General features: G+C 43.5%; 1 protein-coding gene across 1 annotated transcript in view; it reads right to left on the bottom strand.

The window, feature by feature from the left end:
• The window catches only part of SLIT3 (slit guidance ligand 3), an 884,772-nt gene that overhangs the window by 38,096 nt on the left and 821,926 nt on the right, over positions 1-24,750 (bottom strand). The window contains exons 31-32 of the mRNA XM_060240620.1: positions 11,310-11,550; positions 8,385-8,515 (exon numbers count right to left, since the gene is read on the bottom strand). Coding sequence (XP_060096603.1) covers positions 8,385-8,515; positions 11,310-11,550 — 372 coding nt within the window. The remainder of the gene's footprint in view (positions 1-8,384; positions 8,516-11,309; positions 11,551-24,750) is intronic.

The following is a 24,750-nucleotide window of genomic DNA, read 5'->3' as shown; positions in this document are numbered from 1 at the left end:
AAGTGGAGGAGGCAAAAGGGGCCAGCTGCGAGACCAGCCGAGCAGAGAGCAAAAAGCACGGAGAGGCGTCTCACGTTGCTTTGAAAGTATGCAGATGCTTCTGCTGTGGGTCTACAAAGCACCTGAGCCGATCATGCCCGGAGTGGAAGAAGAGAGGCAGACTTGGAGGGCCACCTCACAACTCTTCGCACAGTCAGAAGGTCACATTGGTGGTCACAGATGTGGCTGCTGCATGTGGGATGTGGATTTTAGACTCAGGAGCGTCTCAGAACTTTTGCAGAGACAAATACCTACTACATGACATTCAGTCCTCAACATTGCAGCATGTGAGTTTAGCTGATGGCAGGAACTCTGAGGTACCGTGTCAGGGCAGTGCCACATTCCCAGCACTTCAACACACATTCAAAGAAGTGCTGTGTGTTCCTGCTCTTGAGAACAATTTGCTAAGTGTACTTGCTTTGGACAAAGCTGGCTTTACTGTGACTTTTGCCAGCAACTCTTGCAAAATAATGAAGGGTAGCTGGGTGTTTGCTGTGGGAAAAACATTGCAAAACAATGTCTATGTTACAGAAAATTTATCTGTGCAGCACAGGTGGTAACCAACACAAAACCTCATGATAATTGTGTGCACTTACTCCACCGAAGGCTGGGGCATGCCAGTTTTAACACTATCGAGCAACCAAAAGAGCAACGTGGAAAAGTAAAGCGGGGTAAAGCACAAAAGCATCCACGAACAACCAACAACTCTGGAAAACGTATGCAAGAATATATTCAATACAAAACCATTTACAGTAATAAATACAAAGTTACAAAGTAACAAAAAATACATTCCCCCAAGACATGTATTTTTTTGTTACTTTGTAACCTTGTATTTATTAAGAACATAAGAGAAGCCATGTTGGATCAGGCCAATGGCCCATCCAGTCCAACACTCTGTGTCACACAGTGGCAAAAAAAATTATACATACACACACACTGTGGCTAATAGCCACTGATGGACCTCTGCTCCATATTTTTATCTAAACCCCTCTTGAAGGTGGCTATGCTTGTGGCCGCCACCACCTCCTGTGGCAGTGAATTCCACATGTTAATCACCCTTTGGGTGAAAAAGTACTTCCTTTTATCCGTTTTAACCTGGCTGCTCAGCAATTTCATCGAATGCCCACGAGTCCTTGTATTGTGAGAAAGGGAGAAAAGTACTTCTTTCTCTACTTTCTCCATCCCATGCATTATCTTGTAAACCTCTATCATGTCACCCCGCAGTCCACGTTTCTCCAAGCTAAAGAGTCCCAAGTGTTTCAACCTTTCTTCATAGGGAAAGTGTCCCAGCCCTTTAATCATTCTAGTTGCCCTTTTCTGGACTTTCTCCAATGCTATAATATCCTTTTTGAGGTGTGGCGGCCAGAACTGCACACAGTACTCCAAATGAGACCGCACCATCGATTTATACAGGGGCATTATGATACTGGCTGATTTGTTTTCAATTCCCTTCCTAATAATTCCCAGCATGGCATTAGCCTTTTTTATTGCAAACGCACACTGTCTTGACATTTTCAGTGAGTTATCTACCACGACCCCAAGATCTCTCTCTTGGTCAGTCTCTGCCAGTTCACACCCCATCAACTTGTATTGGTAGCTGGGATTCTTGGCCCCAATGTGCATTACTTTGCACTTGGCCACATTGAACCGCATCTGCCACGTTGACGCCCACTCACCCAGCCTCAACAGATCCCTTTGGAGTTCCTCACAATCCTCTCTGGTTCTCACCACCCTGAACAATTTAGTGTCATCCGCAAACTTGGCCACTTCACTGCTCACTCCCAACTCTAAATCATTTATGAACAAGTTAAAGAGCATGGGACCCAGTACCGAGCCCTGCGGTACCCCACTGCTTACCGTCCTCCACTGCGAAGACTGCCCATTTATACTCACTCTCTGCTTCCTATTACTCAGCCAGTTTTTGATCCACAAGAGGACCTGTCCTTTTACTCCATGACTCTCAAGCTTTCTAAGGAGTCTTTCTAAGGAGTCTTTCTAAGGAGTCATTACTATAAATGGTTTTGTATTGAAGATATTCTTGCATAAGTTTTCCAGAGTTGTTGGTTGTTCATGGATGCTTTTGTGCTTTACCCCAGTTTTAACACTATCAGCAAAACACTTGCTATAGTGGGACATGAGGGAGTGAATAAGTGCAATGTGTTTCTTGATTGTTAAGTGTGCAAACGCACAAAATCAAAAGCATTCCCGGTTGCCAGGAAAAGTGAAAGAGTGTCTGCAAAACCATTGCCTTTAGTACATGCAGATGTGATTGGACCTTTCCCCAAAAGCCACTCTAATAAGAGGTTTGCACTAATCTTGGTTGATGATTTTTCCAGATTCTCATGGGTGTATGTGCTCAAAAAGATGTCTGAGGTGTTCACAACAATAAAATATTGGGCACCCAAAGTACATAAACAATTGGGTGAATTTGTGCTTTGCAGACTGACATGGGAGGTGAATTCATGTCTTCTGAATTTAACAATGGTTGCAAGCACAAGGTATAATTCACAGCGTGGCAAATGTGTCAACATCGCAAGAAAACGGTTTGGCTGAAAGAAAGGAGGCAGTTTTGCAGGATATAATGCAGTCTATGCTTACTGATGCTGGTTTATCTATCACTTACTGGGCTGAAGCATTGAAGGCTCATGCTATATAAGCAACAGAATTTGGACTAGGTCCATAGATAACATTCCTTACAAGGCGTTGTACAACAAAAACCCCAGTTTGGGACATTTAAGGATTTTTGGCACCAAGGCCTGGGTGAATGTTCCTTTAAACCAGAGGAGAAAAGGGGGAGCTCGCTCCAAAAAACTTCTCTTCCTAGGTTATCAAACAGGAATGAAAGCATAGGAAAAGAAAGGTCCCCTGTGCAAGCACCAGTCATTTCCGACTCTGGGGTGACGTTGCTTTCACAACGTTTTCATGGTAGACTTTTTACGGGGTGGTTTGCCATTGCCTTCCCCAGTCTTTTACACTTTCCCCCCAGCAAGCTGGGTATTCATTTTACCAACCTCGGAAGGATGGAAGGCTGAGTCAACCTTGGGTCGGCTACCTGAATCCAGCTTACGCCAGAATCGAACTCAGAGAGTTCAGACCACAGTACTGCAGTACTGCTGCTTTACTTCTCTGTGCCACAGGGCCGCTAATGAAGGCATACAGGTTTTCTAATGAACATCAAACGCTAAGCTTTAGAAGGTCTGCCAATTTTTGTGAAGACCAGAATTGGCACAGAGTGCATGCTAATGAATTGCCTTCGCAGGTCACACTCCCCTTATCAGAGGAAACCAAAAGTGTAAAACAAGAGATAGTCTCTCCTAGGCAACAATCCTCTGAGAATGAACAGAGTGAACAGGTAACTAGAGTGTCTAACAGAAGTACAAAGGGTATACCTTCAGTCAGATTTGGGTTTGATACCACTACTGTAACAAAACTTGGTTTTGTTGCTCTTCTCAAAACCACAAGTGTCACAAGGTGGGATCACACTGTCATAGATGTGAACTTTTCCCTTCAGTTGTTTAATAAATAATAATATATATACATCATTATTTGACACTGTTTTCCATAAACTCCATAGGCTACAGAATCATAACATGCAGGGCCTGTAAGATGGAGCTCTCCCATCAGGCCTTTCATTGAAGCAGTGGCTTCCTCTTTATCAATGATTGTGCTCTAATTACTTTGTGGATTGCTGTAGAGATAGGGCTCTATGTTACGTTGTTTAAAATGTTGTTTAACATTGTTTTAATTGTAAAGATGTTTTAATAGTTTACTATGTTATTACCTGCTCTAAGCCTGCAGGAAAGGGCGGGATATAAATTGAATACAACAAAATAAACAACATAAAATAAATATTCTACTTTCATGATATATTAGTTCCCCACTTTCATTTTTAATGGCGATCTCTAGCCTTTTTGTTGTGTAGTTGTAGCGCATTTCCCCTTATAAATTCTCCAATGCAAAGGGCTAGATTCTTTATTTTTAAATGAAAACTGGGAATTAGTAGATTGTGACAATAGATAACTGCAATGTTATAACACTATAGTGATCTAGCAATTCTCAAATTACCCCTCCCCCCCCAAAAAAGAAACCCCTTTAGTGTGGGGGAGGGAAATGGTGGCCACAGGGGCTGAAATAAGTACCAAAGTTGGTGTAAACTGCAAAAATGCATACAGTGGAGGAGGCAAAAGGGGCCAGCTGCGAGACCAGCCGAGCAGAGAGCAAAAAGCACGGAGAGGCGTCTCACGTTGCTCTGAAAGTACACAGATGCTTCTGCTGTGGGTCTACAAAGCACCTGAGACGATCATGCCTGGAGTGGAAGAAGAGAGGCAGACTTGGAGGGCCACCTCACAACTCTTCACACAGTCAGAAGGTCACATTGGTGGTCACAGATGTGGCTGCTGCATGTGGGATGTGGATTTTAGACTCAGGAGTGTCTCAGAACTTTTGCAGAGACAAATACCTACTACATGACATTCAGTCCTCAACATTGCATACATTGTCAGGATAAATAGAGGACGACATCATGAGAACATTGCTCAGAACATCACTACCCAATGTATTTCTCTTTTATCTGTATTGGCATACTCAATTAGGGATATTGGCTGTTCATCTTATTATGTATACTAAGCCCATCTTCCACTATATTTTAATGCATTTTTCTTCTAATGACAAACTGTATGTATGTTACATGTTAAAAGGGAAATCAGTTGGATGGAAAAACATTCTGAGAAAGTAATGCCCTCTTTTTGACCCAGGCTTATATAACAGAATGATAGACATTCTCACATTTTGACATATTGCTGTTTTATTGCTTTTGCATATTCATGCTACCCAGATCAACCGTTTGCTCACTTGGTTAATTTTACTATTCTGTCACTGGATCTTAAATTTGTACTATTTTGCATTCTAAACCACTGCCTACCAGCTATATGTAGCTCTGCCCACTGTACCCGATTCTTCGTCTGATGAAGTGTGCTTGGAGCACATGAAAGCTTAGGTTCTGAATAAAACTTCGTAGGTCTTAAAGGTGCGCTCGACTCCTGTTTTGTTCTATTCCTGACAACAGCATTGAGTTAATGAAGCCCAGGGCTTTTTTTGGTAGAAACCCCCCCAGCAGAAACTCATTTGCATATTAGGCCACACACCCCTGATGTCACCATTGTTTTGCACTGTGCTTTTTGAAGAAAAAGCCCAGCAGGAACTCATTTGCATATTAGGCCACACCCACTGACACCAAGCCAGCCAGAACTGCGTCCCTGTGTGTTCCTGCTCAAAAAAAGCCCCAGTGTAGCCCAAACAGAGCAAAAAACATCCATGTAGATACAGTCATGGGAATCAAAAGGAAGTGACCCACCCATTAAAGCAAAGAAAACCAAATCAACTGAGAAACTCTCCCTCGCCCCACCTTTTGACATTCTTTAGCTGCAGTTTTTCTCCCTGAGCCCAAATCTTTCCCTATCAGGTCTGATGCTAATCCCCATTCTGCTGTTCTCCTTAAACTAATAAAAGATTAGAGTGACATTTCAGAAAGGGCATCACATTAAGCTGCAGCTTTCACCATCTCAACAGATCACACGGTGCACAACACCGCCAGCCAGCAGGCCATTAATCTTATGGTAATGAGGCGTCATTCCAAATGGAGACCTCCTCCTTGGTCAATATGAAGGGCACCGGAATAATGAGCACACTGATGCTTAGCACCGCGGGTAACTTTGCCAGGAAGGAGAGGATCCGTAAAACTCTGTGCTATCAGAAAGAGCCCCTTGTCGCTGTAGATTTCTGCTATCAACAACGGAGAGCAGGCACGCGGCTGTGATCTGTCACCTCATGTGTCGTCTGCAGCTAATGAGCCTTCCCCTATGTTCTAATTAGCGGCATAAAACTGCTGTAACGACTTGGCTTTGCTATAACATGGAATCAATTAGGATTAGCTGCAGAATAAAAGAGTCTGTTTCCATGCCTATCCCACCAGGCTATAATCACTAGTGAAAGTAAAACACTCCCCAAATCTTTTCAACGGGTAGACAGGCTAGCTCAGACCTAATGATTGCCCTTTCTGTTCCGTACAGAGCTCGCTCGAAGTCAATGCACTGCCTAATTAGTCCATACACCACCAGCATAGAAAGCAGCCTACTGAGCTTGCTTCTCCTCCGTGTACAATGCAGCCCCCTAAACGGAACAGACGGCAGCTCCAGACTGAGATAATTACCCATCCTGCTTTGTTTCCTGAGTATTAAAAAACGCTCACAGGGAGAACAGAGAATCTTTAAGCAGCTTCCTGTTTCTCTGTACATAAAACTAGTCCTTTTAAGTTTACTGTGCAAGTAAATTCAGCCCGGTTCCATCTGAGGCAGCAGAAATCACCACAACTAAGTTCAGGCAGGACACTGGATGCTAAGAAGCTGCCACTAATACAGGTTTTTTTTTGGGGGGGGGTGTCAGTAGTTGGGTTCTGCACATATTAGAGAGGCACCAGAGCACACCAAGAGTTACTACAGTGAATGTATGAAATACAAACAGGTGACATGAGTACTTAACCACCCATGCCACAAATTTAAGAGCCGTATTAGGGCTTTGGTTTCCCAATGCATGTTTAAGGACATGCATTTTTTAATTAACATTTACATGTACTTGTTGTGTAAAATAAGGGTGCGCCTGTGGCCAACGCAATTGACTGTGAAGTAATAAGCTGTTTTTAGAGTTTGATGACTGTATTTGTGGTCAGAAAAGTATTATCCCTCCAGGCTAGAGTGACTAATGACAGTTTTTATCTTTCCATTGTGGGGTGTGATGGGCCTTACCTGTACAAGTCATCTAGCGCTGTTTACTCTGAAAACACCTTTCTGCAATGCTTTTTTGCTTGTGGCATACTTGGTCTCAGATTGATCCCTGGTGAATGCCGGGGATTTATCTATTAGTTATCAGTTTCTCTCTGCTCAGAGGTGAAATTGTTCTGCCTTGCACTAGATGGACTGTGATTCTATACTTTAACATTTTTTTTTTCACTATTAAAAAGATATTTGGATAAACATTAGTTCAAGGGTGCTCCATCCATTCATTTTAACTAGAAATTTTGGATTTCTAGTTTGGATCAAAACGCAATACTGCAATAAAAGAAAAATTCTGAACAGAAGTGAGATGTAGGCTCGGAGCTAACCAGGGGCCCAGGAGCCCGAAGCCTACATGAAGTGAAGTGAGATGTAGGCCCGGAGCTAACCAGGGGCCCATGGGGCCTGGCCCCGACAGGGTTTTTGGGGGCCCACCCCAGGAGTAGCTGCTGCCCCTTCCATGCCATTCATAGGGCCCAGAAATCAGCTGATTGGTGGGGTCTAAATTATGCAGGAGGGGTGGCAGGAGCAGTTACTAGCCTCCTGCACAATTTAAAGGGCCCCTCCCCCTGCGGCTCCTAACTATGGGGCTGAGTGAGAGTCTTTAGAAAGCAAAATTTAAAAAGAAAAACAATAGCACCACTGCCTTTTCCTTCCTTTCCATACTTTCCCATAACCTAATAAGGAAAATTTGAAATTGTGAAAATAAAATGGCTGGGTTTTTTTTTAAAAAAAAACTTTTAAAAGGTATTGTAAATTAATATCAAGTAATACCACAAGGCAACATAGATTTTATATAGCTGAACAACTGATCCCATGCCACAGCTGAACAACTGATTAAATAGTTGAACAACTAATTTCTTGGCCTAGATTTTGGGGGAATATGTAGGGTTGCCAAGTCCCCACCAGCTGCGGGCAGGGATTTTTTTTTTTGCACGTGCGCAGTACCACAGCGTAATGACATAACCCAGAAATGACGTCACGCTGGGCACGCTGCGCAGGGACGCTCTAGCAATTTTGGGGGAAACTCTTTGGCACCTTAGAGTTTTCCCCAAAGTGTTAGAGAATCCATGCACAAAACCATAGCTTTTTCCAAATTGCTAGAGGGTCCCCACGTGCTGTGCCTGGCATGACATCATTTCCAGGTGATGTCATTGTGCCATGCCTGGTGGAGCTCTTTAGGGGCGGGGATCCTCTCAGCAGTCCACTCCGTGCCAGCAGGTTGGGGGCCATGAAATTGGGGGAAATCCCACCCCCAGTGGGAGTTTGGGAAACCTAGGGATATGCTATATTAATTTCTCAAGATAGAATGTGCTTAGGCTATTAGAAAAACACATTTTACATACTTACAACAAAAACTGATTTCCCCTTTTCAACTCACACACTCAAATTCCATGCAACAAAGGGGAAGAAAACAAGTTATACCAGAGATGTAATTTTATTTTCTTATTCAGAATTTTGCTGATTAATCCCTTGGATGAATCCCAAAGCCCAAAATATATGAATTAGATCATTTACCTGTATATAGTTGTCGGTGGAGAAGTCAAGGTGTCATAGATAAGCCTCACATGGCCTTGATATAGCTCTAAAGCCAAAGGATCATTGTCTCCTTTATATAATAAAATGCCATTGTCTTTATCTGTTGCTACCTGTGAACAAAAAAAGTGAAAATTATTAATGGGGATACATTAAAAAGAGGAGTGTACACAGAATATATTTCTGCATACTTAGAAAAACTGTTATAGTATGTGATGTTACAATAAACCTGGCATTGAAGCATTTCTTCCATATCACTGAAGGCAGTTAAGTAAGTAGATAATTAACAGTGTGTTGTATTTGATGTGGCATTTACAGACGCTTGATGGGCATCTCTGTGGATGAATTATAGCTACTGTGTTATTCTATCCAAGGTGGTGTTTTCTCTCCAGCACCAATGCCCATTGACACTTAAATTTACCCAATTTCTGTACTATCAGAAACATAACTGGGAAAAGTCTATGCAAGAGTCAAATACTTCCCTTGGTCAGAAGAAAGTGGAATGCTTTCACACACCAGGAGTTCTGAATGTACATCAATGCAATCCTAAACAAAATTATGCTTCTCTAAACCCATTGACTTCTGTAGACTTAGAAGAACTATGCTCAGGATTTGTCTGTAAAATGACTGGATTGTGGCCAAGGATTGAATGTGATATCCCCCATCAAAATGGCTAACAAAGTTCATCAAATAGTGTAACTCCCCACTCAGAGAAAAATAACTGTTATTTAAGTCAGTTTATTCTACTTTACTGACAGCCTGAAGCGGCTTAGAAGCACATTTAAATTGTAACATAAAACGTTCTAGACAAATGTATCAGTCAGAGAACTTATAAAGAGAGATGTGATCTGCAACACGCTTAGTTAACAAACAGGCAAGCTACAGTAAGTTAGCATTTCCTTATGAGAAATGCAGGAAGAATATCTCTTTACCGCTAAAAGGAGGTCTGCTCAGCAGCAATAACCCTCTTCACTAGTATTGTTGCAATGGCAGTCCATCCAGTGGCTTTTAGATTGTGATCCATTACACTCAGCACCATTATAGCTGCTATGCTTGCAGTTTCCATCACCCTATCCCTAGCACTTTTTTTTTTTAACAAAGGACCTCAAAATACAAATATTGAAGTAGTTAGAAAGAACAAACAACAGCTCAAATTACTGCTACAGCAAATATAACAACAGAGATTTTTCAGCTTGTGAGATAAATCACAACATGCAAAGGCAGAGAAGAGTCAACACATTGTTTTTAATTTCAAATTAATTTCCTAAGCTGTCAAATTGAAAATAACTTTTATTTGCTTATGAATTTTTTTATTAAGAGGGACTCCTTAATCCTGTTTTAAGAGATGCTTAGTTACATTTTTTTTTTAACTCGAGTGCCAATTAACTACCAGATGGAGAAGCAATATTTTAACTGCAAAATAAGCTTTGAGGACACCATCTGCGTGACATCCATGTAGTAAACAAGTTTGCCTTTCGTTTTATCATCCAAAATACACTTTTGTCATGAACCTGTTTTTGAAATCAGGCTCTGCATGTAAAGTCTGCTCCTAACTTTGGTCAAGCCTGCACTCAAACACTGGTTCAGGAGAAAAGCATCCTGGGTAAAGCCATACTGTATTTCACTGCAGCTAGCTTGAACTCTCCTCATCTCCCTCCCTTCCTTTGTTATGTAGCATTGCTTTGAAATGGGAATATGTGAACAGGTTTATCGTGCCTTCTCAGGCTTGGCATCGGGGGAGGTTGGAGCCAAGAGACGCTCAAGGCCAAACCAGGCCTGAGAAAGAAATTGTAACATCAATGTGTGAATGTGCCCTGCATAGTACCCCTCCCTCAAGAATCCCTTTGAAGTGTACCTTATATGATTGCATTCTACTGTATGATCTTTAGTCTTTCAATCTTACTGTAGTCGAGAGCCATGATATCAATAAACTAGATACTTTGTTTCAACGAAGACTCGTTATTGAATCTGCCAACTTGACACTGCATTTGGCCTTTGCAACTGAATGTGCCATGGTTCACGGGTCACATGAAATATTTTGCTTCTGGATGCAGGCAGAAACCAGAGAGTATGGCAGCGGCTTCACATATTATTGAGAAGTGTCAAAAATGGAAAAAGCCGACATGTATTTTGTGCTTCAAGAATATCATGTATAGGGAAAAAATGTGTAGAATCCTAAACGGAATGTGTATCAGGAGCTTATGAAAGGAAGCCTGCAGCAGATAGCTGTTAGAAAGCTCATGTGCTACTTTTCATTATGGATGAGAGTAGGGGGCTGTATAGCATTCAGGCGCTAAGAAAGTAGCAGAGACTTTTTTATTGGGATTACAAATGGAAAAATTTCCAAAGGAAGATAGAACTTTGATCTGGCACTTGCTTTCAGCGGCTAGGACCTGGTATGCGCAGTTACGGAAGCAAGAAAAAATACCAGAAAAATGGGATTGGATTGTAAAATTTATAACATGGACAAACTAACAAGAATCTTAACAGACTATGATTTGGAAGTGTATGAAAAGGAGTGGGAAAAGTTTAGACGTTACGTAGAAGAAGAATGGAATATAAAAGGATATTGGACAATTTTTTGATAATGATAATACTAGAAAAAAGTAGAATATGAATATAGGTTATTATGGTTTAAGGGTACCTTTAAATGTTAGTATTTTAAGTATATAACTTCGGTGGGAGTCAAGTAACGGGGGGGAGGGGGGACTAGAAAATAGCATATGGGATAGATAAAAAGAAGGTATTAATGGATATGGTTACCATATGTTATCAATAAAATTGTGTTTACCGAGAATAATGAATGCTCTAGCCCTTTACTTAAGTTCTTTGCAATTACAATTGTCAATAAATACACATTGCAGGGGATAAAAGAACCCCAAAAGATTAGAACCGCTTTAAATTTACCTGGAGGGAGATGTTTGCTTGAGAGCGGATTTTGGCTGGCGGCAATTCAACGTAGGAATCCTTCCCGACAAAATTGACAGTGATGAGTTTCTCGCACTTCTGGCCGGCAAAGCCAGCCAGACAACGGCAGACTGGTTCTTGCTGTACTACAATGCACTGAGCTCCATTTTGGCATTCGTAGTGGTCGCAGGGGCTAGTCTGGAGCAGAACCATTGGTGGAGGGTTTTCACAGAACAGTCCACTGGAAAAACAATGAAAAGAAAACTGTTGTTCTTCATACAGTGGCTTTACAAAGGAATGTGCAGATATGAATTTTACATTTGATTGTGATTTCCTGTTCTGGAAGGCATGGGACAAATACTTGGACAATTCTGGATTAATATTTTCAACTCTCATATCGATTTTGAAGCGCTCCCATGAGCATGTACATAAGGAAAATGACGTTGGAGTGATTGTCACATAACCGTTCCTAAAACAATCTTGAGAAAATTATTCATTTACAAAGCAGGGATGCCTGAATTCTTGTGGGTTCAAATCCCCACATGAATATGCAACTGATTTTTTGATGATCAGATCAACTCATTGGCAAACCATTCACTAGCGTTTACCAGGTGGCATGCATGTTGCCTCTAGCAGACCCACTACTGTACAGGCATACTTTGTCTTTGCAGACTTATTTAAATCTATTATAATTTATTTAAATCTATTATAATTTATAAATATCTTTCAAAATTATTTTTGAAATAGATCTCTACTTTCCACTGTCCCATAAATGGTTCTAATAACTGGCTGGCATGGATTTCCTGTGTATAAGCAGTTTGGAAGAACGTTTGGGGATTTCCCATAAAACTAGGAATGGGTCCAGAAGAACAAATGAATGGGTTTATTATGGTCTCTTCAGGTACAATAAGACTGGGGACAGACTTACTTAGAAGTGGACAGGGAGACCAAAACAGTTCTGGAAATCGCCACAATCCTATCTTCCTTGGTTAAACTTTTCTCCCTTTCTCATTTTTGCACTTGATTGCTTTTTTACTCATCAGTACTAATAAACTTTGGCAGGCCTTTTTTTGTATAAAAAGCCCAACAGGAACTCATTTGCATATTAGGCCACCCCCTGAACTCATTTGCATATTAGGCCACACACACACACACCCAACACCAAGCCAAAAACTGTGTTCTTGCTAAAAAAAAAAAAAAGCCCTGAACTTTGGTAATAAAAATAATCTATGAATGATTACCAGGACTTTTGGGGTAGAAAAAGCCCAGCAGGAACTTGTTTACATATTTAGCCACACCCCCTGACATCACCATTGTTTCACATAGGGCTTTTTTGTAGAAAAAGTCCAGCAGGAATTCACGTACATATTAGACCACACCCCCTGACATCAAGCCAGCCGGAACTGCGTTCCTCTGTGTTCCTGCTCAAAACCTATGGGGGTTAATTAATTTCGTGTGGCTGCTCTACTCAGAAGTAAGTCATATTTTATTCAATGAGGCTTACTTCCAAGAAAGAGGATTGTAGCTCATTCTGCTTTCAGTCACTGTTTGACCCATTCCCTTGGTTTTTATGATCTGTTCCTTGTTTTATTTCCACCCTTGCAGAAGAACTTCATGTGTTTCAATAGGATTCATTCAAGTCAATTGTAGCTGGTGCCACAACAAGTGCTATTTGCTAGCAGCAAGTTCATAAGGAGTCCAGGATGTTCTCCACACGCAAGACTTTTTTTGTCGCAGGAACTCATTTGCATATTAGGCCACACCCCTCTCATGTAGCCAATCCTTCAAGAACTTACAGGGCTTTCATTACAGGGACTACCGTAAACTCTTGGAGGATTGGCTACATCAGGGGTGTGTGGCCTAATATGCAAATGAGTTCCTGCGACCAAAAAAGAAGCCCTGCCCACAGTAATGAAATAATCATAAGATTAGCTCACCAGAATCATTGCAATCAATTATGGTAAGCTTGCCTGGCAAACTCGTTTGTGATGAAGATGGTGACACCCCTACTACAAAGAATCACCTTGGGAAATGTTTCATGGGATAATGCATACAACGTCTGTTTTCATGGCAATAACTGTACGAGCAGGAAACTTTACCTAGTAATCACCCCCATCTGTCAAAATGCAGAAAAACAACTCAACCAAACCATTTTCAGGCTGCATAAACAGTGCATTAACATATATGACTAACATATTTGTTTGCTAAACATCCAGCTATTCATGTTTGTTTATAATTGCATTTATATCACACTTTTCTTTCGTCATAGAACAGAAGGTGAACATAAGCAGTTTCCTAGAGATCTCCTCTACAGTCATTATCAGACCCAGATCTGCTTAGCTTCAACAAAGTTGCTGCATCATGTGCCCTCCAAGATTTGTCTCTGGTCAAATGAAGATGTATGGGTCAAAGACGGGAGCAGCTACTGATGGCTCTTCAGCCCACTTTGGCTTCTGAAGCCAAACAGATTTTTTAAAAAAGATTTCACGCTTCCTCAGGGTAAATCACTATCCTCTCCGTGTTACTGAAGACTTATGGCATTTTTTTCCAAAACCTGTTTTTTTCTAAGGGCTTTCTCTTGTGCTGCTGAGTCATGGAGGAATGTCGACTGAAAGGTCTGCCACGGCGTTAAAGGCACTGCTCTCATTTCTCCTGCCTTTCCCCCCAGCCGTTTCTACACAATGACAAATGGGCTAATCAACAGCTAATCTTCCAGTCACTGCAGGTGCCACACAGAGGTGTTAAAATCTGTCTCGCAATTTATCTCCTGAGAGGGAAACAACAGGCCTTCAAACTATGCCAAACAGGGTGAGGGGGGGGGGGGTATCGTGGAGGGAGAATGAAACACTTGACATTTCAGCATGGAAAAAAAGAGGTGTGCGGTACAGGAAACTGAGTTAAGGTCTGACAAGGAAATGCACTAAGGCATCAAGCATGGTCTACTAATCCTTCCATTGCAGCTGCTGAGTTCTGAACTATGAAAAAGTTTAGTTATTTAGGCTATTGTAGGGCAATTATATTTTTCTAATATATCTTTAAACCAGTGTAGAAAACCCTCTCAGTGGAAGACACAGGTTCCTGCAAAGTAAATGAATACAGCAGACAGCACAGACCTTTCCAAAATGTGTAATGGGGAAGTGGGAGTGTTCTCAATGAATATAGGGGACATATATTTATAGGCTTCCCAACCCTCCCGCCTTGGCGGGAGACCCCAGGATTTCCACCCTCTTCCCCCGCTCCCCCAAAAAACAGAAGCGGCGGGAGGGGGGGAAACAGTGCCGGGGAGCATGGTGAGCCGCCCCATCCCGGAGCGGGCGAGGCCGCCGCGCCGCTGCAGCCCCCTCCCCGTCCACTGCAGCTGCTCCTTCGAGATGGGCCCAGGCTGAGCCCATCTCGGAGGAGCAGCCAAGAGGCGGCAGCAGCACAGGCAAAACCAGAGAAGGGAAGGGTGGAGGCAGGCCAGGAGCATGGCAAGCCGCAAATCCGGGCCCTTCTAGGACCTGGACTCGCAGCTCGCCACGCCCCCAGCCCGCCTCCAGCCCCCCTCCGATTCCACCCCAGAGGCGGAGCGGGCGAGGCCGCCATGCCTCTGCCGCCCCTGCCCCACCGCAGCTGCTCCTCCGAGATGGACTCAGCCTGAGCCCATCTCGGAGGAGCAGCCACGGCGAGTGGAGAAGAGGCGGCAGCTGCGCAGCGGTGTCGCCCGCTCCAAGACGGGGTGGCTCGCCACGCTCCCCGGCGCCATTTCCCCCCTCCCCCTAGCTCCACCCCAGTGTCTCCTGGCTCCACCCCCAAAGTCCCCAGATATTTCTGGGATTGGACTTGGCAACCCTATATATTTATGAAATACTGAAGGACCTGGACAAACGGATGTTCTTGTCTGTTTCTACCTGAAAGTGAGATGGATGGATGAGAGATGCTAGACCTGACATAACCTTTGGCCTAAACGATAGGTGAAAGAGCCACAAGGCAAGCTTGAGCCAAAATTATCAGGATTTAACTTGAGACCAGATTTTTGAGTAATAATGGCATCCCCCTCCCAATATTGTTTCTTACTGTTTTGATTTATCCAAATGTTTCCCAGGATATTTGCTTTCCCTAGGACATGGCAATGATACTTCACTGAAGAAGAAATACACAATGGGGTGGGGGAGATGCGTGAAGAACTACTGTGACCTTTCAACAAGAGTACGTGATTGTTTCAGCTGTAAATAGTAAACTGAAACCGCAGGCCCAGTATACCAGCTGTGCTCACCCAATTTTCAAATTAAGCAGGCAATATGGCCAAGCCAAGAGGGGAGGTTTGTTTGTTTGCTTGCTTGCTTGCAGAGAAATCTATCAGCGTACCTGCTGTTTGTCCCCAAGTTCCTCATTAGGACAGCTTTCCAAAACCAACCAACCCTTTTGCATTAGCATAAAGAGCTCAGCACAACAGCGCTCTGCTCGTCTGGAGCTGCTGCAGCTTGTGAATAAGTAATGCGCTGTAAGTCACTCCATAGAGCGCAAAGATGTAAAGCGAGCTTTACTGCATCATAAAGCCTTTTCCCAAAGACGTCCTACATGCCAGTTAAGATTTTTATTCTGTTCTTCACTTTTCTACTGCAGTCTCTTTGGACAGATCTGGAGCAAAAAAACTAGCAGCTACAAACAAACGTTATGATGTCAAAGAGATGCATAACTGTAGGTACTGAAAGTATATGTGAAGACCACGCAGTCTACTTTTGCACAGCTCCCATAATAGCAGAGGTCAAAAAGCGAGATATAAATAATATCCATCGATCAGTCAATAAGAATTCCTAACGCATTAGCCCCCTTGAATAGAACAAAACAATCCACAGTAGGCCCTTTCCGCATATACCGTCCACTTCAGCTTACTCCAGAGCAGTCGAGCCTTTAATATTGACTTCGGATTTGTGTTCCTGCCCTCTGCCCTATTCTTTTTTCTCTGGTTTATTTACTGTGTATTCTGCGTATGCATTCTGCATCTACAACCGAACTCTACATTTTTTGCTTAATTGTAGTTATAACGTCACTTGTGACCTCTGGGCTACTGTGTCCAGTTGTCATTGACTTGGCTGAGTGCATGTGCAAAGGATGGGGGGGGGCACACTGCACCCTCCCCTTTATCTTCTCCCTGCTCTCTCACCCCCTTCAGCTCGCCACTGCTGGGCTATTCTGGGCATGGTGACCCATAGAGGAACTGTTGGAATACAAGCTATGCACATTCCAGCCATGATAGAGTTAACTGTTTGTTTACCTGATAGAGGAAGTGATGTATTGTGATTGTCAGACACTGGAACTTACTTGTTTAAATGTGCTTTAAACTGTTCATGCCTCCTTGCCCTAACTAACTCCATTTTGAATGACTCCACTAACCGTGTGAATAAAGGCTTGCATTTCAAACACTTTTGTAACAACTACTAACTCCCATGGGAATTCCTTGCATAGCACTAACAAATGTAGCAGGACTTTGAAGATAGTGAGACTCAAGGTAACCAGCAGGGTTCCTTCCTTGAGAAAGAGATAAGGGGGCATGGGAACCGGCAATTGCCTCCCAAAAGTGTGAGAATGGTTTTATAGTTTAGCTTTTGATGTTAGAGGTTAAAATAGTATGCTTTGCTTTGAATTGTATCAATCTCAACCCGTTCCTATCCCAGACAACAAGTTCTCAAATAAATGGATTAACTTTGCTACAAATGATGGTCCATTTTACTTTGAAGTTCCAAGTCCGACAGTGACCTAAACCCAATTGTGGGTTGGTTCTTCTTTTACCCGCTTGGGATTAGAACATGGGTCAGAAAGGATGTTAGATGTGAAATGCTTTGATCTTGCATGCAAGCTGAATTGCTCTTCTTCCTGGCGAAATGCTTTTTGGGGAGAAGAACAGACTCACAAAAGAATGTAGTCGTGTAGGACAGACATATTTAGACTAGCTGGTAAGCGAAATTGTTTTTCTGTTTTATCCCAAGTACCCTATCCTGATGTTTTCTAGTAAACTTTATTTCTTTTGATCAGCTTAAGCCTCGACTCCAATTATTGCCATTCCAAGCCTCTGATTTTAACATGTATTTCCCAACAGGAACACAAGCTCGGTGGCTAGCTGGTCGGTTGGAAGGGATGGCATCCCAAAGTTGTTGTTTTTTTGTTTGTAATTTAAAACAAGAAGGCAATATTTTAATTTTAGGCTTCCAGAGACTGCCAAAATCTTTAAAGATGCATAGAATCTAGGAACATTCAGCTAATCTTTCTTAGAGCCAGTGTGATGTAGTGAGTAGACTGCAAGACAAAGGGGAGACCCTATCAATGCACAGCAGCAGTAGAACCTCTGACCTCTTGTTAAGGTCAGATGAGAGGGGGCAGCCACACACACCCTTGCCTGCATGGCGCATTGGGATCCCTCGGCTCCCGAAACACTTTTCACTCCCGCATGATTGGCAGGCAAGTGTGTAGCCCTTTCAAGATGCTAACAGCACTCTCAACCTGTGTGGGGTGGTGAAGCAGGTAGCCCAGGCACCCTTAACGCAAAACTTTGATATTGCAGCCAATTGGAAAGATGCTAGACTCAGGGCAAATGAAGGAAGTGGGGACCAAGCCTGAAGACAACTGCAAGAAGCATCAACTCTTGTAAGGCTGAGGGGAAACTGATAGGCAAGACTGAAAGCAGGCTGGCTTGGAACTGACCCAGCCAATCAGAACCAAGCTGGAGCTGCCTAGGTGCTGAGAAGATATGAGTGTATCTAGGAAGGAACAGTTTTTTGGGGGGGTGGGGGGGGGAGTTCAGCAGATATGACACCATATAGTCCATCTGCCAAAGCTGCCACTGCATACAGGGTAACCGATCACTGTACTAGTTTGGAGTAGCGGTTATAAGTGTGGACTCTAATCTGGGAAAACCAGGTTTGATTCCTCACTTCCTTCACATGTACCTGCTGAGTGACTTTGGGTAAGTCACAGTTCTTGAAAGAGCTGCTTTCTCATGAGCAGTTCTCAAAAGAGCTCTCTCGGCCCCACCAACCTTGAAAGGTGTTCGTTGTGGGGAGGGAAAGGGAAAGAAGATTGTAAGCTGCTCTGAGACTCCAAGTGAAGGCAGGGTATAAATCCAAGCTCCCCCACGACTACTACAACTACTACGTCTTCTCTCCTCCCACCCCTGTAGTTCCAGGAGGCTGGAAACCATAGGCCTGTGTGCCCTACCACAGATTCTAATCTTACATCTAAGCATAAATATAAGGAACCTGGAGAAAAGAATACTAGAATATTGTTAAAAACTAATATGATGGGACTGGAGAGAGGGGGAAATAATGAGTTAATGAGGAGCTCTGATAGTGGCTTGCACGAGGAGGTATTTTTTTTTAAAAAAACAAACCAACCCAGGATCCTTGTGGCTTTAAGAATTTTATTTCTTATATATCCATCCCAGCTCTCCTCCAAGGAACCTGAATCTCTTTCACCCCATATTATCCTGCCACGACAACCCCTGTGAGGTAGATTATATTGTGTGAGGGAATAACTAGCCAAGTTCACCTAGGGCGTTTTCGCACTGACCTTAATCGGCAGCGACGTCCCTCTTCACCGCGCACGATCTGCGCGGATTTTGCACCAATTGCTGCGGAGCACCCGGAGAGCCGCAAAGTCCCGTGGCTTTTGCGGCGCAAATGGAAACCGCCAAAAACCAGTTTCCATTTGGGCCCCAAAGCCGTGGGACTTTGCGGCTCTTCCGGGTGCTCCACAGCAATTGGTGCGAAATCCGCGCAGATCCTGCGCGGTGGAGAGGGACGTCGCTGCCGATTAAGGTCAGTGCGAAAACGCCCCTAGTAAGCTTCATGGCTCAGCAAGGATTTGATCTTGTCTTCCCCGTCTTGCTTTTGCAATTGGCACACTTGCCAATTTTTTTGCCTTCAGCACAGTTTTAGACAGCAGTTCTATGCACAACTGCTTGGAAATAAAGCCTCACGGAATTTTGGAGGACTTATGGCAAAATAAAGATTTAAACTGGGACCCAGATTTTAGGCAATGTGGAGCTGAGCCTGCAAGAAGCTATTAAATCCCTATACACACGAGTCCGCCTGGGCTGCCCTCTCCTGCTGCCTGGTTTAAACTAGGCGGCAGGAGAAGGCAGCAGGGAGCTGTGTCAGAAGGGAACCACTGGATCCTCCCTCCCCATGCACTGTAAGCCCAGTTGGGGTGCCTTCTCTAGCCGCTCGGTTTAAACTGGGCAGAAGGCGATAGCAGCCCAGCCAAAAAATACAGTAAAAAGAAATTTGCACACCCCTATTCAAATCCTTTTTTTCAACAAGGCACCATTTTAACGTTATGTGGAAGGTGTCAGTTGGGAAGAATGTCCTCAACGCGTGTGGTGGAAGAATGGCCTCCAAGGGTGGAAAAACGGCAGAGTTGAAAAACCCAAGGGAATTGGTTTGCTTATGAACTACTTCGGTTTGGAGTGAAACAATAGGATAAATCAGCACAAAACAGGTTTCAGATAAGCTGGGGAAACAGCGAACCGAGATCTGAAGGATGAAAATCAATGCGGAACTTTTGAAAAACCCGACAGTAATGCAAGGTGAAAGTGGGGGGGGGGGGGGGGGATGCAGAATGGAAAAAAAAATAACACGACAGGGAGGCACTGCGAAAGTGAGAGAAACCACCAGTACAGAAAGGGCCTATATTAAAGCAAGTCAACAGGAGAGAGCAGAAACAAAGAATGTGACGTATCTTCATTCCTATGGCTATCAATAGCGCAGGATGCCTGGTTTAGAGGAGAGAGGGCCTTCTCGGTTACAGCACCCCGCTGGTGGAACCAGCTACCAGAAGAGGTACGGGCCTTGCGGGACCTTAACCAGTTCCGCCGGGCCTGTAAGACCGTCCTCTTGCAGCTGGCTTTTTAATGTGGAAGTATTACAGCATCACTATGCGACCTATGTGGTATTGGTAGCACCAGATTAATCTGTGTTTTAAATTGTTTTACTGATGTTTTAATGCTTAACTAATGTAATAATCTAAATCGGGGTATTTTGTTTGTTATTATCGACTACTGTAATGCTGTATTTATGTTACATTATGTGAGCCGCCCTGAGCCTGCTTCAACGGAGAGGGTGGGATATAAATTAAAAATTATTATTATTATTATTATATGAGTTTGGAGTTTTAAATATCCTCTTCCCTCCCTGCTGGGCCCTGATCCAAATCGCAGCTCTGTATAGTATTTACTTCTTTCAGACGAAGAAGAAGAAGATATTGGATTTATATCCCGCCCTCCACTCCGAAGAGTCTCAGAGCGGCTCACAATCTCCTTTCCCTTCCTCCCCCACAACAGACACCCTGTGAGGTAGATGAAGATATTGGATTTATATCCCGCCCTCCACTCCGAAGAGTCTCAGAGCGGCTCACAATCTCCTTTCCCTTCCTCCGCCACAACAGACACCCTGTGAGGTAGATGAAGATACTGGATTTCTATCCCATCCTCCACTCTGAAGAGTCTCAGAGCGGCTCACAATCTCCTTTCCCTTCCTCCCCCACAACAGACACCCTGTGAGGTAGATGAAGATATTGGATTTATATCCCGCCCTCCACTCCGAAGAGTCTCAGAGTGGCTCACAATCTCCTTTCCCTTCCCCCCCACAACAGACACCCTGTGAGGTAGATGAAGATATTGGATTTCTATCCCGCCCTCCACTCCAAAGAGTCTCAGAGCGGCTCACAATCTCATTTACCTTCCTCCCCCACAACAGACATCCTGTGAGGTAGATGAAGATATTGGATTTATATCCCGCCCTCCACTCCAAAGAGTCTCAGAGCGGCTCACAATCTCATTTACCTTCCTCCCCCACAACAGACATCCTGTGAGGTAGATGAAGATATTGGATTTATATCCCGCCCTCCACTCCGAAGAGTCTCAGAGCGGCTCGCAATCTCCTTTACCTTCCTCCCCCACAACAGACACCCTGTGAGGTGGGTGGGGCTGGAGAGGGCTCTCACAGCAGCTGCCCTTTCAAGGACAACCTCTGCCAGAGCTATGGCTGACCCAAGGCCATGCCAGCAGGTGCAAGTGGAGGAGTGGGGAATCAAACCCGGTTCTCCCAGATAAGAGTCTGCACACTTAACCACTACACCAAACTGGAGACTAATGGAGATCTGCAAATGGCAAGATAAACAACTGCCTGTACTCATGTATTCTCTGTTGCTGTGCCCACCTTGTGGAATCCTGACATGGGAAGAGATTTATATTATAAAGATAAAAGGGCTACATAATAATGAAAGTAGGAATAAGGCCCATGGTGAACATAAAAAAGTGCTTTCGTGGGACTGGGAACCAAAGGATAGTTCATATGAAGATACTATCTATTTGCTGTACATTATGATTTTTGTTCTCATTATTTTATACTTACGTAATACCATTTTCTGCATTGTGTAACGCATTGTGTCTAATACTTTATGCTGTTTTAGATTTCTGCGACCCTAGCCCTATTACAGTGTTTATTAGATGTCTCAATCCCATTTATTGCATTTGCTTTCACTTTGTCATCCACTTTGAGTCCCAGTGAGAGAGGCAGACAATAAATAAAAGTAAATGCATAAATAAACGTCTGCTTTGGACCCCAGCTTTGGAGCCAGTGTAGATGGAACAATACAACCCTAGGGGAGTGAAGACGGGGAGGCAGTGATAGTGCTAAACGGTAGGCTGTCTGTCAGGAAAGGGTGGTGGTGGGCAGGGTTCTCCTTGTGAGTGTTCTGAGTCCCCCCTTGTTCTGTTTATTTGTACTTAGTAAGGATGGGCACAGAATGCAAAAATGGTGGTTCATTTCAATTCATGGTATGTTGAGTTGCTTGATTTGTTGGTTTATGTTGATTTGTGTGTGTGTGTGGGGGGTAGACTTCCTGACCCATTTTGTGGTTTGTTTTGGGAAGGTGAAGAATGGCCCCTCAATAGGCTTGAGACACCAAATTTATGGCAAACTCTTCAGCAGACTCTCCTGTACATGCTCTCCAAGTTTGGTGTGAATTGAATTTAGAGAGGGGGAGGGCTGACCTACAGCCACCCAAAGCAGGTGTCCTCAGTAAGCAACTGGGGGCTGGGGGAATCACACCAGGCTGTCTGGACAAACAAACCAAATCAAATGACATGCCAAGGGGGAAAAAAGCCGGTTCATGTTCCTGTTTAGGTGGGACAAGATCAAACGAATGAGTTCAGAACGAACCACAAATTGGCCCAATTCATGCACGAATCGCAATTTGTGGTCCCGTTTGTCCCCATGCCTATTACTTAATATATATACATTTGTTTTCATTAGTTTATTCTGCTCATTTTTCTGTTCATTTTATTGGTATGATATTTTATGTAGGTCGATGAATTTGTTTTAATTTCGGCTTCCATCTGAATTTGCTTTTTTCAGTGCTGCTTTAAGATACTTCTGGCAGTCGTTTTGGTATGGGAGTTTGATAAAATCTTTGTATTAAAAATCCATTGCCTATGCTGAAAATCACTATGAATTCACTCACAAAAGGAGAACGTGTAGGAGATATGATCCTTTCATCTTGCATAAATTTTACCTTTTTTACATAAATTGTCACATAAGAAGAACCATACGTTTTAATTCTACCATTACTTCTGAAAGAAATCCTTTGATCCTGTATAGTGACAGGCAAAGAAGAGTAGATCTGTAACTGCTAGAGACAGGTTAGAGTCAATTCTCTGACTGACTCTAAATTTTTTGCATACAGTGGTCATTTTGTAGAAAAAGAGGTGGTGGAGCTCATCCAGGGATTGTTATGCAGCTGCACCTACTATTCAATGGACAAGGAGGTGGAACTCTCAGAAGGAGGAGGAGGAAGTCTCAGAAAGGTCTCAGAAAGTGTCAGAGTGACACCACTTCCATTTCTCTCACTGTTTCACCTCCATCGCCAAGCTGTGGAGTTGGGAAAGGTCAGAGGGGGGCAAGAGGGAGAACTGTCGAGCCTTGATATAAACCCAGTTACACCTTGCTAAACCCCTACAGTCATAGCAGGTCCCCCCCACAACCATGTCATCCCTTTGCCTGTCAGCGAAGGTTCATTGAAGTTCCCAAAATAAGCAAACTTGATTATTTGTGAGCTTCTGTGAGCTCCCACTGAATCTGAGGCCTACGTATGTCTTAATGCTCCTGTGGACTGACCTACCGTTCTTCCAGTGCAAAGCAAAGACTGTATGATATCAAAATGCATTACTATTGCATTTTGCAACCATACATTTTGCCTCATTTTGTTATCTCGTAAATAGTCTCCTTATTTATAAAGTCAATTTCAACACTTTTCTAGACGTATTATCATGCCACATCACAATAGCCTGTCAATACTGCACAACACATTCCGTGTGCCTGCAGGAAGGCTGCCTGTGAAGAGATTGTTCTCTCCTAGTTGAAAACCTAGCACTACATGGGGCACGTTTCTTTGATTTCGGTAGCAGTCAGCAGTTGCCAGTACTTTAACAAACAAGCTCAATAAATGTTTCCCCTGGATAGCAGACATCCCAATACATCGTTTAGATTAATTTATGATTCCATTCTTCCCTCAAAGAATTCAGGTCTGCATTCAAGGTCCATGCTTCCACTTTAGGTAGATTAAGCCAAGAGACTGACTGGGTCAAGGTCATCTAGTGAGCATCGCGGCAAAGTGGGAATCTGAACTCAGGACTCTATGATCCTAATCACTCTAAATGCTGGAGGGGAAACCCTGATATCAATAATGTTACTGGAGGAAAGAGAGGTAAGGACTTGAGAAGCAATAGTTAAACACTGTGCCACATATTTGTATCTGAAACTGTGGCATAGCAAGCCAGCTCTGGCCTGCAGGCCCCGTTTCTGCCTTGCCCTCTTTGGGGTCCCCAACTCTTCTTTTCTTTTCTCTCTCCCGGTAGCTGCCCCTGTCAATATAGGGGCTTCCTGCTGAGAGGACCAGGTCTCCCAGTTCCCCTTCCAAGCTCAGAGGCTTTGCCTAGGGTTGCCAAGTCCAATTCAAGAAATATCTGGGGACTTTGGGGGTGGAGCCAGGAGACATTGGGGGCGGAGTCAGAAGCAAGGGTGTGACAAGCACAACTGAACTTCAAACGGAGTTCTGGCCATCACATTTAAAATGACTGCACATCTTTTAAATCCCTTCCCTCCATAGAAAATAATGAAGGATAGGGGCACCTTCTTTGGGGGCTCATAGAATTGGACCCCCTGGTCCAATCTTTTTGAAGCTTGGGGGGTATTTTGGGGAGAGGTACTGGATGCTATGCTGCAAATTTGGTGCCTCTACCTCAAAAAACAGCCCCCCCCAGAACCCCAGATACCCACGGATCAATTCTCCATTATTTCCTATGAGAATAAGTCTCCTTAGGGAATAATAGAGTTCCCTCCCTTCCCCACTCTCTCACTCACACACACACTTAACTCTGGTGCCTCCAAAATGAGGTCTGGAAATG

This window comes from Heteronotia binoei, chromosome 5, assembly GCF_032191835.1.
Source record: "Heteronotia binoei isolate CCM8104 ecotype False Entrance Well chromosome 5, APGP_CSIRO_Hbin_v1, whole genome shotgun sequence".
Classification (NCBI taxonomy): domain Eukaryota; kingdom Metazoa; phylum Chordata; class Lepidosauria; order Squamata; family Gekkonidae; genus Heteronotia; species Heteronotia binoei.
Note: the sequence above shows the minus strand (reverse complement) of the source record. Positions and strands in the feature narration are given on the sequence as shown.